This window comes from Pyricularia grisea, assembly GCF_004355905.1.
Source record: "Pyricularia grisea strain NI907 chromosome Unknown Pyricularia_grisea_NI907_Scaffold_1, whole genome shotgun sequence".
NCBI lineage: Eukaryota > Fungi > Ascomycota > Sordariomycetes > Magnaporthales > Pyriculariaceae > Pyricularia > Pyricularia grisea.
Window position 1 is genome coordinate 1,651,867 of NW_022156716.1, and position 14,567 is coordinate 1,666,433.

Below are 14,567 nucleotides of genomic sequence, written 5' to 3' on the forward strand. Positions count from 1 at the left end.
CGAGTCGCAACAGAGCTGTCCAAAATCATATCCTGACGCCCTTGCTCCTCAAGACGTTGACGCCAGCGCTGGCAGTGAAGCCGAGCCACTGGCCCACGGACCCAATGGCACCGCTGACCTCGGCGGCGTCGGCGAAGCGGCGTGCCAGGAACTCGCGGGTCTCACCAAAGTCGGGCGAGCGGTCGTTGGTCATGAAGAGCTCGGTCGCGGCGTACGTGGCTGACAGGGCGGCACGCTTGGTGTACCACGAAGGGTCTACGGCGGCGTCGCCGGCCAGGAACCAAATGTCGTCGGCGAGCTTGGCGAGCTCCTTGAGGGCCTCAGGGGCGCAGCTCGGTTGGGCCATTATGGCGAGGGCCTGTAAGTTTTGTGCATTGTCAGCATTGGGAGAACGAACAGAGTAGAAAGAAGAAAAAAAAAATTAGGGAAACGAAAAGAGTAAACTCCAACAAAAACCACGCACCTCTTGCCAACGGCCGATGACGGGGCGGTTGGCATGCAACCGCGCCCAGGTGAGCTGCTCAGCGCGGGCGTTGACCTGCGCCTGCGTCAACGGCTTGGACGCATTCGTAGCGGCGGCGGGGAAGAACTCCCTGGCGCGGGCCTCCAGCTCACGGCGACGGGTGACGAGGTGCCAGCGGACGAGGGCAAAGGCGCCGCCGGGCAGGATGGTGGTGGAGATGTCTGGCAGACCGGCGTCGTGGGCGCCGAGAGCGAGGGCGCGGTCGGTGAAGCCGTGCTCGGGGATGTGGGCGTAGGCCGCAGTCAGGATGGCGGTCTCGGTCTTGCCGAAGGGGAGGGCGTCCTCTGACGGGTGGTCGGCCGAGTGGTAGGCGCGACGGGATAGGGAGGATGATGGTGAGAGCGTGGTTGCAGGTGCTGCTCGTGGTCGTCGTGCTTGAGACTGGGGGGTTTGCGATGGTTGGGTTTTGCAGCTTGTGGGGGCGGTGAAGGCTCGCCGTCCCAGAGGGCATGTCGGCTCCGTGGCGATGGTTGCTGGGGCGGCGGACCGGAGGCATCGGAGCTGTGGTTGCGGGCGCGGCCGGAGGGCTGCAGAGCCAATGGCCCCCAAAGAGCGAGGGGCGGACATTTGTCTATCGATGAGAGACTAGCTCAATTGAAAGAAACTCTTTTCGTACAGTGCCCTCTGGAGGAATCGACTTTGCACGTGGCGGTCCAGCAAATAATTTCGATATTCCTCTTAACCAGACAGGAAGCTAAGGCATGTAGCTACACTTTTCCGTACCTGATCCGATGCTTGGCGACGCTGCAAGTGATTTTCTCGCTTGAGATGCAGGACCCCCACTCAATTGGGTCCATATTTAGGCTGACAAAGAATTGCAGTGGATCAAGCCAGGCCCAGTCGGTCCGTTGTCGAACAATGGAATGACGCGCAACCCGAAAGATCCAGACCCGGCTCGAGCCGCAACCCAATTCACTCCACGTCCCTCCCCACTGAGGACAGAAGAGGCCAAGTCCGTGACGAGAAGCAGTATGGATGCATACCTAGCACAACATCCTGACGTGAAGCCTTCTTTTCTGCCTCGCAAAGAATTTGCGCTGTAATCTTAAAAAAAAGAATAAGAAAAAAGCAAGTCCTGTGGATTCAATCCGCATGATTTATGCAGCCAAGGTAACTTTTTGCAGAGCTAAACTTGGGTGTTACGGCGTGGGTGTGTGGTGGCATCAAATGGGGGTCCTAGGGCTGGGCTGTGGGTGGCCTCTCTGCACATGTCAGTCAACACCGAGCTCCTTGCTGCATGGGGAAAGCGGCACAGTCTATTTGTGTGCCCGTGTCTGGGTGACTGCCTTGCTGTATTCCCTGTGTTCGTGTTGCGCGTCCATTTACCATAGGTGCTCCCTGCAACGAAACCCACCTCCTTGGACATTAGCAAAGCCTTTTCTGTACAAACTGCTCAGCTTATCTTCCAATGGCGCCCGTTGGTCTACCTGCCAATCATGAAAGCCTTACACTCAGATGGACTCACGATTTTACTCCCAGCCACCCTGTGTTGAGACGCCTGGAGTGAACGCAGGAGCCAAGAAGATAATCACCGGGCAGGCCTCTGACTCCTCGTGGGAGCAGAACAATGTTAAGTGGGTGGGTGTTGTAACATTGTAACCAATCGTTCGACCTCATGCACTGCCAACATTTCTCCATCACCGATCCCTTCCTCATGTGCACCCATTTGCATCTGCATGTTTCACCACCGTCAGCCTTTCCGCCGTCCTACCAGAAGCGGGCGGGTTGTCCGCCAGCCAGCGGCCAAGGTTGTGGTCGCTTAGTTGAGACAAGCAAAGAAAGACCGGAAATTTTCTGAAAGCTCCAAAAGATGAGTTCCCTTGTGGCCGTCTCATGATGTGATCTGAGCTGTTTTTCTGTCTTTATTGGCCTGCTTGCCGCCTTGTAGGAGGAGTACATCCAATAATTTCAGTCTCTCGAGTCTTAAGGATCCCAGCTTGAGAGCATTCTTAGGCAAGCAAGGCAAGTAACCCATCGAAATAGGCAAATATCAAATCTTCTGGTAACAACACCCCCTCGTTCGCAGGTGCGAACTGACCACATATGGCTTATCCGATCTGCCGTCGAGGAACGCCACATCCTTGCCAGTAGAGTATAGCCTGACCTAACCGACTTATTCACTGGATGTCATCACAGCAGAATTTATGTGATAACGCAAGATTCTGGTTAGATCGAGCGTTAGAGCCGCTGAGGCGTACACACTCTTCGGATAATAAGGAGATAGGCGGGATGTGATGGGAAAGAAGCAACACGGCCAATCATCTCTGTCAAAACATAGAGACAATGGCGTGCTGTAAAAGCGATGGCGCGATACCCGCGCACCGTAGATGTTACCTAGTCCCGGATGGCAACTTGTGCAGTAATTCGAATATGGTTATCTATGCTGAGGCGAACTGCCTTGCTGCCTACCTTGCTGCTTGCTGCATAGCTGAATGAATGAATGAATGAATAGTGGAACCCCACTTGTGGTTATATTGGACATGCCATTGTTGGCCAAGTCTCGGATCTTGGTGAGCCAAACTGAGCGGGCTTTTCGGGATGCATATCCGCCCTGGGTCGAACATGCCACGCTAGAATATTTTGGGCGATTGGTCTAGACTGCAACAGGCAGACAGTGGAAAGTTGTGAGGGTTGGTCCCGACTATGAGACGGGCGGTATCTGGATGGATGGTAGGCTGAAGTTGGTTCCATTCAGCGAGAGAACTATCCTCTCCACATCCCCAGCTTGAGGCCCCACACACAACCTGTGAGTCTGACTGTGTCTTTGTGTCTTTAGCCAGCCCAGTCAACATGCGATTCCTACCGAACAGACATGGGTGCATGTCCATCTAGCAATTTGAAATGTAAGGTACTTGGTATACGAGCAATACCTACCTCGTCGTAGGGGAGAGAGAGGAAACTCCAACTTGCGGAGGCCGAGATGCATGTACTAAACTAAGTCCGTAACGACAAAGAGACCCTCGCTACTCAGGCTTGCCAGGGTACCAATCAAATATAACAACACAACCATTCGCTTTGAGGTCGACTGTGTCAAGATATGCGGCAAGGCGAATAGATCGCCTAGGTAGGTACCTACATAGAATTGCGACACGTTTCGGAAATTTTTGGTCCGCCCGTGGTAGCAGCGCAAGTGGTTGACACCTGAACCTTTGGGTGGTTGCCTCAATAAGGCCGGTTGACGGTTAGATTGATCTGATTGAATGAATGAATGATTGAATGATTTTACTTGATGTAATTAATAAACATCTGCGAAATGCATCCAACAGGGGGTCCTTCTCCACTTCAAACCCAGTTCATCCAATTAACACCTCGGCGACTAAAGCCCGCCAATGAGAAACCCAGGCCCTTGCGAAAGCACCACTTGTGCCCAGCTTTTGCATCCAAGCTCCTTTCTCACGTGCAGCCAAGTAGCGAGCGCAACTCGCACCTCTTTGGACTCAGTCAATCCAACACGCCCACGTCAAAGGACACAACAACCTGTTTAGACATTGTCGGTCGGTTCCGAGAACGACGGGAAGCGAGATACAGAAGATCATACTTTGCTCGTTTTGTCGCGGCCATCGCCTCGATCGCAATCCAAAAACGCGCGCGTTTGCGACATCAACACACACCCCCCAAAAGGAGAAAAAAAAAAAAAAGGTCTGTCGCACGCGCAAGTAGCTACGGCCACACAACAGGTCAGCAGCCATTCCCACTGTTGCGGTTCATTCGCCAATACACTCTGCCTGCCAGCGGCAAGCAAGCTTGGATTTCCATTGGAGTTGGAGTCTTGCGTTGCCTTCAAGATTGGAAGCGTGCCCTGCCGCCCATTGGCATCGCACTGTTGTCGACACGTCTATCTCTCGTGTGCCTGCCTCTAACCAGCAAAGTGCATCCAGCTTCTTGCTGCATCGGCTCCATCTCCAGACCAGGATCTTTCATACCTGCCGCTGCCGACTTTCTAAATCCAGCAAGCTGCATTTGACCTGCAGAGCGTCATCCGTACGTCCAGTCCTTGTCGCGCCGCAGTACCGTGTGTACCTGATGCTGCCCGAATTTGACAATTGAGGAGGGATACCTTACTTACTAAGACCTACCTGCCAACTCTTACCTCAATACCAGGCCACATCTTAGCTTGCGACCCCTCCACAAGAGTGACTTCGATTTGTCGCCGCATCGAGCTTCTCGCACCACCTCCGCACCCCCTCAAAGTAACACATACCTAGCACCAATTGCCTCTTCCAGTGGCTAAGCTGGGGTATTAATTATACCATGGGTAAGTCTGTTTAAAAAATAAAACAAAAATTAACTCCGCTCAACCTCGGGAACATCGCCCATTGAAGCCACCCAGGAGATGGTGGCATCCTTGGTTTGACTGCTGTTGAGTCTTTCCCACTCTTGCACTTTTTGTCTCGCAGCAGCAGAACCTGCTTTGGTTTCTCTGGAACTTTTCTTTCTCTTTGGCATCTTTCAAGATAATCCCTCGCATACAATCGCTCTCGCTCAAGAGCCCTGAAGCTTGTCATTCATCCCTCAACCCACACTCCGAGGAGCTTGTTTCACTTGCCACCCCAGGTACTATCTATCTGATCTGCATCATTCCACTGGATGGATATACTCGTGCCCCGTCTACCTCTCTAGGTACCTACCTTACCTACTCATTCATCCATCTTATCTATCTCTGATACATCACAGCCCTTGCAATTTGAGCATATCTACCCTGAAGCATTTGCTTGATTACCAACCATTGTGCGCATCGCCAGTGATGGCTTGGTGTCTGCGAACTCGAGCCAGGTTTTCATGGTACCTCTTTGGCTTATGGGTCCAGCAATTGTTGTGGTGTTCCGTACACTATTCCCCCTGCGTCTTGTCCGGATAAACATTCAAGATGACCACGCAAAGGATTTCATGGCCAGTAGTGCTGGCCTGGCCTTCCTTATGGCCTCGCACTTATATCCGGATTTTCACTCAGAACACAAGCATCACCATTACCTCCCTGCCGTTGCACGGCGACAGCACGCTTGCCCGGCTGCCTCATATGTGTATACCTGCCTTGGCTTGCCATACATTGTTGCATAGGTAGCTCCTTACAGGAGCTGTGCTAATTCAACGCCACACACGTTTCCGTGCATGCCCTCCCCTCCCCTCTCCTTCGTCTCCCCTTCTTGGTGCCCCTGTCGGACCCCCAGGACTGGACGTACCTATAACAGGCACCCATGTTTTTGGCACACTGTACAAAAGGTCTTGGCCTGTTGAATCCATTCACCTTTACTCGGCTCTAATCCCTTCCTCCCGATATTCTCTCACTTTATCCAGCCATTTACCTCGTGTCACCACATTCTAACTTTTGTTCTCGTTGCGCAGCGGATTCCGGAGATAACTATCGCCCTGTAAGTATAGATTTCATAGAATACGACGATTCTGTTCTCTATCAGTTCTTGTGGCTTTTCGCGCGCACCGATATTCGACAACATAACAACGATGACTTTCGCCACAATCACCGACCGGAGCTCTCAACAGCTCACCTTCGACGAAATGCGCGATGGACTCCGCAAAAGCCCTCCTAAGTGGGCGGAGCTCGAGTGGCTGGCTACATGCCTGCCCGTCTTTTAAGCTTTCACCTTAAATCTTTTAGCAGGAGCTGCTAATAGCCATGGATACTGTGACTGGGTTTGAGTTGCCCATTCATCCGTCCTTGCCGTCACCCCCCGCACCTGAGTGCGTGTCGCGACGCCCGGCGCCACTCTAAACATCACGTCACCTTTTCCTTGAATGTTTGAAATCCTCCAGCTTACGCTCGTTTGGTTCTTCAATTGCTCTCACTCGCTAGAACTACCGCTTGAATGACATTATCCTACTGAACACCAGTGTCTGTTGACTATGGCAAAACAGCACTTTACTGACAACTTGCAGCGTGAGAGGTCTCGATCGCCTCGTCGTGGCCGATCCAGGAGCCCAGGACGCACCGGAAATCGTCGATCCTACTCGCCGCGCAGTAACCGATCCCGTAGTGCCGATCGAAACAACAGGAGGAGGTCGCGGTCTCCTATGAACCAGCAGGGCCAGCTGGCTGGAGGATCGAACTCGGGCTATGGTGGAGCCCCCCGGTCGAACGAAGATCGTGTACAGGCCAGGGATAACATGATGAGCAACTTGCGCGAGAACTCCCAGCAGGACCGCCGGGTCTACGTTGGTAATCTTTCTTACGATGTTAAGTGGCATCACTTGAAGGACTTTATGCGTCAAGGTATGTGGTCCCTGCTCAATTGACGAGTTTGCCCAGCTGACCACAATTTTCATTTGTACTGCGCAGCCGGCGAAGTCATTTTTGCAGATGTGCTACTTCTCCCCAACGGAATGTCGAAGGTGGGCGTCTAATCGAGGGCCTTTTCTTGTCTCATGGCCTCTTTTTTCTATCTCGGATCCTCGTACTGCTTGAAGGAATTGTTGGATTGACGGATGGGTCGGGGCATTGGCCGCGAGTGATTGTAGGGATGCGGGTAAGTAAACAGCCGCATGTTTGTCTCATTGTCAAACTTGGAATGATATGTGCTAACTCTCTGCAGTATTGTGGAATATGCAACCAGGGAACAAGCCCAGAACGCGGTTGCCACTCTGAGCAACCAAAACCTCATGGGTAGGCTGGTATATGTTCGCGAGGTAAGACTGTTAAATTCTTGACTGGTCAAAGAACGAAAAACTGATTTTGTGACGCAAAGGACCGAGAAGCCGAACCTCGCTTCCAGGGCGCTAACAACGCCCGCGGTGGTTTCGGCGGCGGCGCCCAGGGTGGCTTTGGCGGCGGCGGCGGCGGTGGCGGCGGCTTCCCCATGGGAGGTGCCAGCGGCCCTCCGCAAGGGCGTCAAGTCTTTGTCAACAACGTTTGTGATGCCCCTCTTGCCGCTAGTGGCCTTTTCACTCACCTTTCTTTGGGGGAAGGTTGGAACTGACAAGTAGCCTTAGCTTCCTTACAACGTGGATTGGCGTGAGATGAAGGACCTTTTCAGACAAGCAGGTGAGTTTTGAAAAAAAATATCAGGACTATGGCTGCTGCCGGTTGCAATGCTGATAATCTCATCTCTGGATAGCTCGTGTTGGCGGAGTCCACCGTGCGGATATCCACATGACTCCTGATAACCGACCCAAGGGTTCCGGCATCGTTATTTACGACCACCCCGATGATGCAAACAACGCTATCCAGCAGTTCAATGGCTACGAGTGGTACGGCCGAACGATTGAAGTGCGCATGGATCGCTTCGCTGGAGGCGGCTACGGTGGTGGTGGTGGTGGTCGCGGAGGCTTTGGCCAGCGTGGTGGCATGGGCGGCTTTGGTCGTGGCGGTTTCGCCGGACGGGGTGGCTTTGGCGGTGCCGGAGGCTTCGGTCGTGGCGGCTATGGCGGCGGCGGCGGTGGTGGCTTCGACGGAGGTCACATGGGTGGCGGTCCCATGGGTCCCGGTGCTGCCACGGTGCCGCCAAACCCATTCACAGACAATGCCACCGCTGGTACAGACCGGAGCGAGACCATTTACGTTCGCAACGTAAGTATACGAAGTTTCACCTCATACCACTACATGTTGATTCCGTTGGCACTAACACACTACCTCCACAGCTTCCTTGGTCGACAAGCAACGAGGATCTTGTTGAACTGTTTACCACTATTGGCAAGGTCGAACAAGCAGAGATACAGTACGAGCCCAGCGGACGTTCTCGTGGTAGTGGTGTGGTACGGTTCGACAATGCCGAAACCGCCGAGACATCTATCGCGAAATTCCAGGGCTACCAATATGGTGGACGACCCCTAAACTTGAGCTTCGTCAAATACGTCAACCCCGCCGGCGGAGACAGCATGGACACTGATCCGCATGTTGGGCTCACTCAAGACCAGATTATGTGAAACATTGATTCTGGCCTGGGTTGAGCTGGTCAGGGTCTGGCCATGGATGATTGAAGGGAGATATCTTCACGATATGTCAACCACCTGAGACCCGTCTGCAAAATCCGTGAAGCACTTTGCTTTCAAAAGCCTTTAATACTGTATACCGTGTTTTGAGTTCAAAATCCAAGATTGCCTCTCTCCTTTCTTCCGTTTCTTTCTGATTTATTCTGAAGTTCTTCCATTCTGACACATGTTTATATTCTTGGGAGTCATATGTTGGCACTGTCAAGTGCTCACCTCAGGTTATATCATAACAACCGAGGATTTTAAAAGCTGGACGCTGCGATTCACGTTGAGCCCTCCGGCTCGGGTGATTGGGGGTTTGCATTTACGGACATTGGCTTTCTAAGAAGCGGCTCGTCAAAAATATTGAAATTGAACATGATTTTTGTTTCTGTTTTGGTTTTTGGTTTTGGTTCTTATCGCGGTAATAAGATGTTCGATATTTGAGCGGTATTGGATCTTATGGTGTGAGGGTTTAACCTCCGAAGGACATTGTTCTGGAAATGCCATCAGTTGTTCCCAGCTGTGTTCCCGTCATATCTTGATGTGGATAGGCCAGGGGACTTAAAACCACCCCGAGGCAACGGCATACACGGCAGGAATACCAGCCGTGAAAGCATAGTCTCGACAGGAACGGCTTTTTTAAACGCAGCTGACAACGAAAGAGTGGCCAACAGCAAACGCACCGCGGGCCGAGTTGGTAACATCTGCGCGGCTTGAGGGGGCTCCACTGTTTGTCTATGGCTCAATATTGGGTTGGAAATGTCCGCAATTACTCCCGCTGGCACCTAGGGAACTGTTGCCGGTTTGGACGGCCAGAAAGAGTGACATTGCTTTCGGTTTTGTGCAACTAATAACAAATAGGGCTCTCAAAGCTTGCATTTGGTTGTTCAGTGAACCATGCAGACTGGACAGGGTTTTCCGTCGATATATCTCATCCGCTTTCGGTCTTTTTCTTTAACCCATAAGTGTTCTTGAGGGCTATGTTGTGTTCATGCCGTCGAGTCAACACCATCCGGCCATTAGGTGGTCACCATGGTTCCTGATCGATTGTGACAGCATAGCAAACTTGCATTTTTGTGACAGATGTGATCCCGTGCCGTGTGAGCATTGATATACTTCCACGTCAACTACCTACCCACAGGGTCTAAAAGAGAGTCGGCTCATTGGATGATGACGCCTGCGTAGTGTCATTGGTAACTTTGCTTTAAACACGGGATTTCCACAAGAACTCCTCAAACTTTGTATTCCAGACCAAACCTCTTTGCTCCACTAGTTCATGTTGAGCCTTTCAGTTTACTTATCATCGAGACCATTGATTCCTTAACAACCACAACTTCCCAGACAGGAGCGGCGAGGCACAACCGTGCTGCCGTGCGGGATACGAAATAAAACAACTACCCAGAAAGGCAGCCAACATAAGTTTCTTTGTTTTCAGAAGAACAAGAAAAAAAAATGTGCGAAATGCACTTCTACCGGTGCATGACATGCAACACGAAATGGACCTTTTACAAAAAGCTCGCCAGCTGCGAGAGCAGCGAGCCCGAGGCGCGGTGCCCGTCGAGCCTGTGCATGCACGTCGGCAACCAAAAGAGGCCGCAGAAGAAGGAGTGCGAGGCCTGCCAGCACAAGCGAGAGCTGGCCGAGAGCATGCAGGACTACAGCGACGACGAGGTCCTTCAGTTGCAGCCCCAGAAACAACAAACCGGTGGATGGTATGGCAGCGGCTGCGGGGGTGGTGGTGGTGGTTCTCGAGGGGGCGCGTGACGGCGGGCGTCTGTAATATCGGTTCTGCGTTGGATTTTGTTCTGGAATAAGTTGGGGATAAATGGTAAACTCTGGGGTGGTCGATGGTTTCCGTCTGCGTTATCTCTCTTGCGTCGTTCTGAGACCAGATTTTCCCTTGCACATCATTTCTCTCGACCTTTCAATCATTTTGTACGAAGCAGCGTGCCTCCAGACCAGAAACAAAGGTGGTGTTTTGGGGTATCATCGGTCTTTTTCCTGTGCGCGTAACCTGTAGCAATGCCTTAAAACGCCATGTTATGTTTTTATTTTATTTTAACAAAAAGCCCAACAAAGTCAACTGCTGAACTTCATGGCTTTCCAGCAACAGCGCCACCTTTCCTCTTCTTCGCCTTGGCCTTCTTCTTGCTCTTGTCCCTGGGCTTGAGCGCCACCATGCCGGCCTTGCAGACCTCGGCGTACCTAGCGTAGAAGGCGTCCAGACCTTCCGGGTCGACCGTGGTCGCGAGGCTCAGCTTCTCCTTCTTGGCTCCTCTGCCCTTGCCGTTGCTGGCGCGCACCACGATCGGTAGCGGCTTCTCCGGGTGCAGGTCGGCGTCGGGGTCGGATGATTGCGGGGCGATATCATGGGATACTATGATGTTGAAAGTAAGGGGCAGTTATGTCAGACCTCAGGTTCGTCGCGATGTGCAAGTCGACCGAGGGGGCTATCTTGTTGGTGGCTCACGTCGTTTTTGGGTCAGGTGTATCTGGCCGTGGTCATCCCCCTTGCGCGCGGCGAAGAGCTCCGCGAGCTTGATGAAGAACTGTCAGGTTTCGCGGGTGGTCCGAATGTCAGTCCTCCGGTACGGGGAGTTCAATGGTGGTGCAGACTAGCTCTTGATAAGCTGCCGGACAGATCTTGCGCACCTCTTCATTTGTTACGCGACCCATTGCTTCGAGTTGTGAGCATGGGTTGTCGAGAAGCGTTGTTGGACAGCCTCCTTTGAACAATGCGGAGTTTACGGTCGCTATCCTGTGCCTAGAGGTACCTGGGACGCAGGGCGTTTCGACGGGTTTTGCCCCGCAGTAATAGGTGTCCCCGCAGTACCTGTAGACAAATGACGTGAATTTAGGGTTGAGTGTCTGTTCTGTACTGAGCACTAGTTCTAGATGTCAGCCTCGATTTTGTTTTTCTGTTCAAAACTAAGAAAGGAATCAAGAGTACCTTCAAACTACGGCAGATTACAGACAACAATGCAGGTAGTACTTTGAGCGGCTTCTTATTTATTTTCGCCTTGTTCTGAAAACGAATGTACCTGAGGTACCTACAGAGGTACCTAGGTATTTACCTTAACGTGAGAACGAATGGAAATCTCTGTCCGCCTGCCTCGGACGCATCTTCATTCGATCTCCAACCTTCAGGGGACCCCTGGTCACCCCGCCGAAAAGGACCCGCTAAAAAGTTGTCGCGCGCAAAAATGTCCTAGGTCCAGTTCAGTGTCTGTAGAGTTTGAACACCTCCACCATGAAAGGATCTTCTAAGGAAGAGGCGACCCCCGCGAAGAGCTTTCCAAAGCGAACAGAACAGGCCGTGTAGGCTATCTGCAACGGCAATATATCCGAGCTACGAGACCTAACCTAGAATACATACTGGAAACCTTCCGCCTTCTCCGACGTCCGCTCATCATGCCGCCTCGTGGCGGCCGCGTCTCCAAGGGCCCTTCCCTACCTCTCAATCTGCTCCGTGAGATAGGAGCCGATGGTGCGAGCTCCAAGGCTAGGGGCCGGCAAAATCGTTCAGGGGGCAGGGGCTTCGATAGAAGACCCGATCGTGGGAGCGATGGGAGGACCGGGAGGCCCAAAGGTTCTTCACAGGGGCCAAATAGGACCGTCGACGCCGCCAAGAAGCCAAATTTGAAGCGCAGTAAACCAGGGTACGATACGGATTCAGAAGATTCAGAGGAGAGTTCTTCAGAGCGGCAAGACGAGAGCGGTTTGGAGGACGAAGATGACTATGGAGAAGAAGATGAAGACGACGACGACGACGATGACGAAGATTTCAGTGGTGACGAGGAGTCTACCAAAGAGAAACGCCTACCGAAGGCGGTGAGGGATAAGATTGCCGAGGACGACAAAGAAATTGCCGAGCTCGAAAGAAGACTCGGCATCAAGGGCCGCAAGGGGCTTCCAAAGTCTTTCAAGGAAGACGGTTTGGGTGATTTGCTGGAGGGAATCGACGATGCTGTCGGGATAGAAAGCAATGAAAAGAAAAAGCGAAAAGCGGAGGCCGATGAGTGGCTAGCTCAGAAACGGCAAAAGGCCAACCAGACAACCCGAAAGGTCGAACAGGATGATGACGATGAGGGCAGCGACAGCGAAGACGACGACATTGACGAGGATGACTTTGATATCGGTGATGAGAGCTCTCAAGACGGAGGCTCTGATGGGGAATTTGAAGGCTTCGAGTCCGACCCCGAAACCGCGTCCGCGCCCAAGCCAAAACGAGAAAATCCATACGTTGCGCCCACGTCAGGGGTCACCGTGGCCAAATACATCCCCCCATCCATGAGGGCAAAAACAGGGTCCGACGATGAGCTCATGTTGAGAATACGACGCCAAACGCAAGGTCTGGTGAACAGGTTAACGGATGCAAATTTGATTTCCATACTAGGCGAGATTGAAAAGCTTTACCGGGAACACCCAAGACAGCACGTCACTTCAACATTGGTCGATCTACTTTTAGTTCAGGTCTGCGATCCTTCCAGTCTCCCTGACACTCTTCTCATCCTCACGGCTGGCTTTGCCACCGCTGCATACAAGGTCATAGGCATGGATTTTGGAGCATACCTAGTACAGACCACAGCCGAAAAGTTCAAAGAGCACTACGCGAAAACTGTTGAACGGACGCGAGAACAGCAGGAGGCCACAAAGGAAACGTCGAATATCATTACCTTCCTCTCACAGATGTACAACTTCCAAATGATTGGCTGCAACTTGGTCTTTGACCATATCCGTTTTCTCCTTGGCGAGCTTTCAGAGCTCAACGCTGAGCTACTGTTGAGGATAATTCGAATGGCTGGAAAACCATTACGGCAGGATGATCCAATGGCGCTGAAGGATATTGTGGCGCTCATCCGCCCTGCAATGGCAAAAGTTGGGGAGAACAATGTCTCAGTCCGAACCAAGTTTATGATTGAAACAATCAACGACTTGAAGAACAACAAAATGAAGGCCGGTGCAAGCGCCTCAGCCATCAACACGGAGCACACAACCAGAATGAAGAAACTTTTAGGCACGTTGAGTTCTAGGAAGCTGAAGGCAACGGAGCCATTGCGCATGGGCCTCAAGGACATCGAGGAGGCTGATAAGAAGGGCAAGTGGTGGCTGGTCGGGTCAAGTTGGGCCGGTAAAGACAAGACGGATAAAAAGACCACTGATAAGCCCGAGGCCGATGATACCAGCGAAGTTGACGATTTGGACATTTATGATGATGATGACTTGGACGTCGACCTCGAGGCTCTAGCTCGACGATTGATGTTGAACACAGACATTCGAAGGTCCATCTTCTTTGCGGTCATGTCAGCACTCGATTATGAGGATGCCTACCGGAACCTGCTGAAGCTGAGACTAAACAAGGAGCGGCAAAGGGAGGTCTCGCATGTCTTGATTCAATGTTGTGGGTCGGAAGAGCAGTACAACCCATACTATGCTCTGGTGGCTCGCAAAATATCGAGCGACGACCGCAGGATGAAGTGGAACTTTCAGGATACCTTGTGGAAGTTTTTCAGGCGCTTAGGCGAATCGCTCTTCGACGAGGAAGCTGACGAAGTAGACGATGAAGACGACAAGGCCACAGAGCTGCGCCGCATCGTTAATATTGGGAAGTTCTACGGCAACCTAATACACGAGAGCGTCCTAGGCCTAGAAGTCCTCAGGTGCCTCAACTTCGTCTACTTAAAACCAAAGACAAGAATGCTGGTGGAGGTCATATTGGTCACTGCTCTGCTGGACTTTCCCTGCAAGAATCGCTCAGGGGCAGATGAGGTGATTCGCAAAATGTTCACACTACCTGGGAAGCCAGAGTTTGCGAGGAGCTTGAAGTACTTCATGGAAAAGGTCATGCGAAAGTCTGAGCTGGGAGGCGACAAAAAGAGAACAAAAGTTCTCCGAAGACGGGAGAATGTCGCTGAGCAGGTGTTGGCTTCATTGACGTCAGAAGTATGAGTCGAGGCGAGGCAAATGTTTAGAAATGTCCTGGAGGCGGAACTTGCTGCCGGATCAATCGGTACGGGATGCATTAGAAACACCGGGATTGAATAAGCTAAGAACAGTCGTCAAGATAGCAACGGCGAAACTATAGCCCCAATTCAGAGGATGATATTGTAGTTACCCTAGT

General features: G+C 52.1%; 5 protein-coding genes across 5 annotated transcripts; 3 read left to right on the forward strand and 2 right to left on the reverse strand.

Moving 5' to 3' along the window:
• Positions 1-25: 25 nt before the first annotated feature.
• On the reverse strand, positions 26-1,090 carry PgNI_00442 (uncharacterized protein; the record flags this gene model as incomplete). The annotated part of the gene is made up of 2 exons (XM_031120522.1): positions 26-358; positions 464-1,090. The coding sequence occupies 2 exons, from the start codon at positions 1,088-1,090 to the stop codon at positions 26-28; spliced, it is 960 nt and encodes a 319-aa protein (XP_030987130.1).
• A 2,872-nt stretch (positions 1,091-3,962) lies between these two features.
• Positions 3,963-9,370, forward strand: PgNI_00443 (uncharacterized protein). The gene is made up of 11 exons (XM_031120523.1): positions 3,963-4,200; positions 4,402-4,504; positions 4,625-5,143; positions 5,867-5,892; positions 6,416-6,749; positions 6,816-7,002; positions 7,103-7,162; positions 7,222-7,383; positions 7,466-7,517; positions 7,591-8,042; positions 8,114-9,370. Exons 6-11 carry the CDS (start codon positions 6,997-6,999, stop codon positions 8,396-8,398), a joined length of 1,017 nt encoding a protein of 338 aa, XP_030986204.1. The 5' UTR covers positions 3,963-4,200; positions 4,402-4,504; positions 4,625-5,143; positions 5,867-5,892; positions 6,416-6,749; positions 6,816-6,996; the 3' UTR covers positions 8,399-9,370.
• Positions 9,371-9,898: 528 nt separating this feature from the next.
• PgNI_00444 (uncharacterized protein) lies at positions 9,899-10,210 on the forward strand (the record flags this gene model as incomplete). The annotated part of the gene is made up of 1 exon (XM_031120524.1): positions 9,899-10,210. One exon carries the CDS (start codon positions 9,899-9,901, stop codon positions 10,208-10,210), a length of 312 nt encoding a protein of 103 aa, XP_030987128.1.
• Positions 10,211-10,450: 240 nt separating this feature from the next.
• On the reverse strand, positions 10,451-11,747 carry PgNI_00445 (uncharacterized protein). The gene is made up of 4 exons (XM_031120525.1): positions 11,397-11,747; positions 11,099-11,331; positions 10,917-10,995; positions 10,451-10,823 (listed from the first exon to the last, which is right to left on the reverse strand). Exons 2-4 carry the CDS (start codon positions 11,120-11,122, stop codon positions 10,540-10,542), a joined length of 387 nt encoding a protein of 128 aa, XP_030986201.1. The 5' UTR covers positions 11,123-11,331; positions 11,397-11,747; the 3' UTR covers positions 10,451-10,539.
• A 110-nt stretch (positions 11,748-11,857) lies between these two features.
• PgNI_00446 (uncharacterized protein) lies at positions 11,858-14,395 on the forward strand (the record flags this gene model as incomplete). Its single annotated transcript, XM_031120526.1, has 1 exon — positions 11,858-14,395. One exon carries the CDS (start codon positions 11,858-11,860, stop codon positions 14,393-14,395), a length of 2,538 nt encoding a protein of 845 aa, XP_030986200.1.
• Positions 14,396-14,567: the final 172 nt, after the last annotated feature.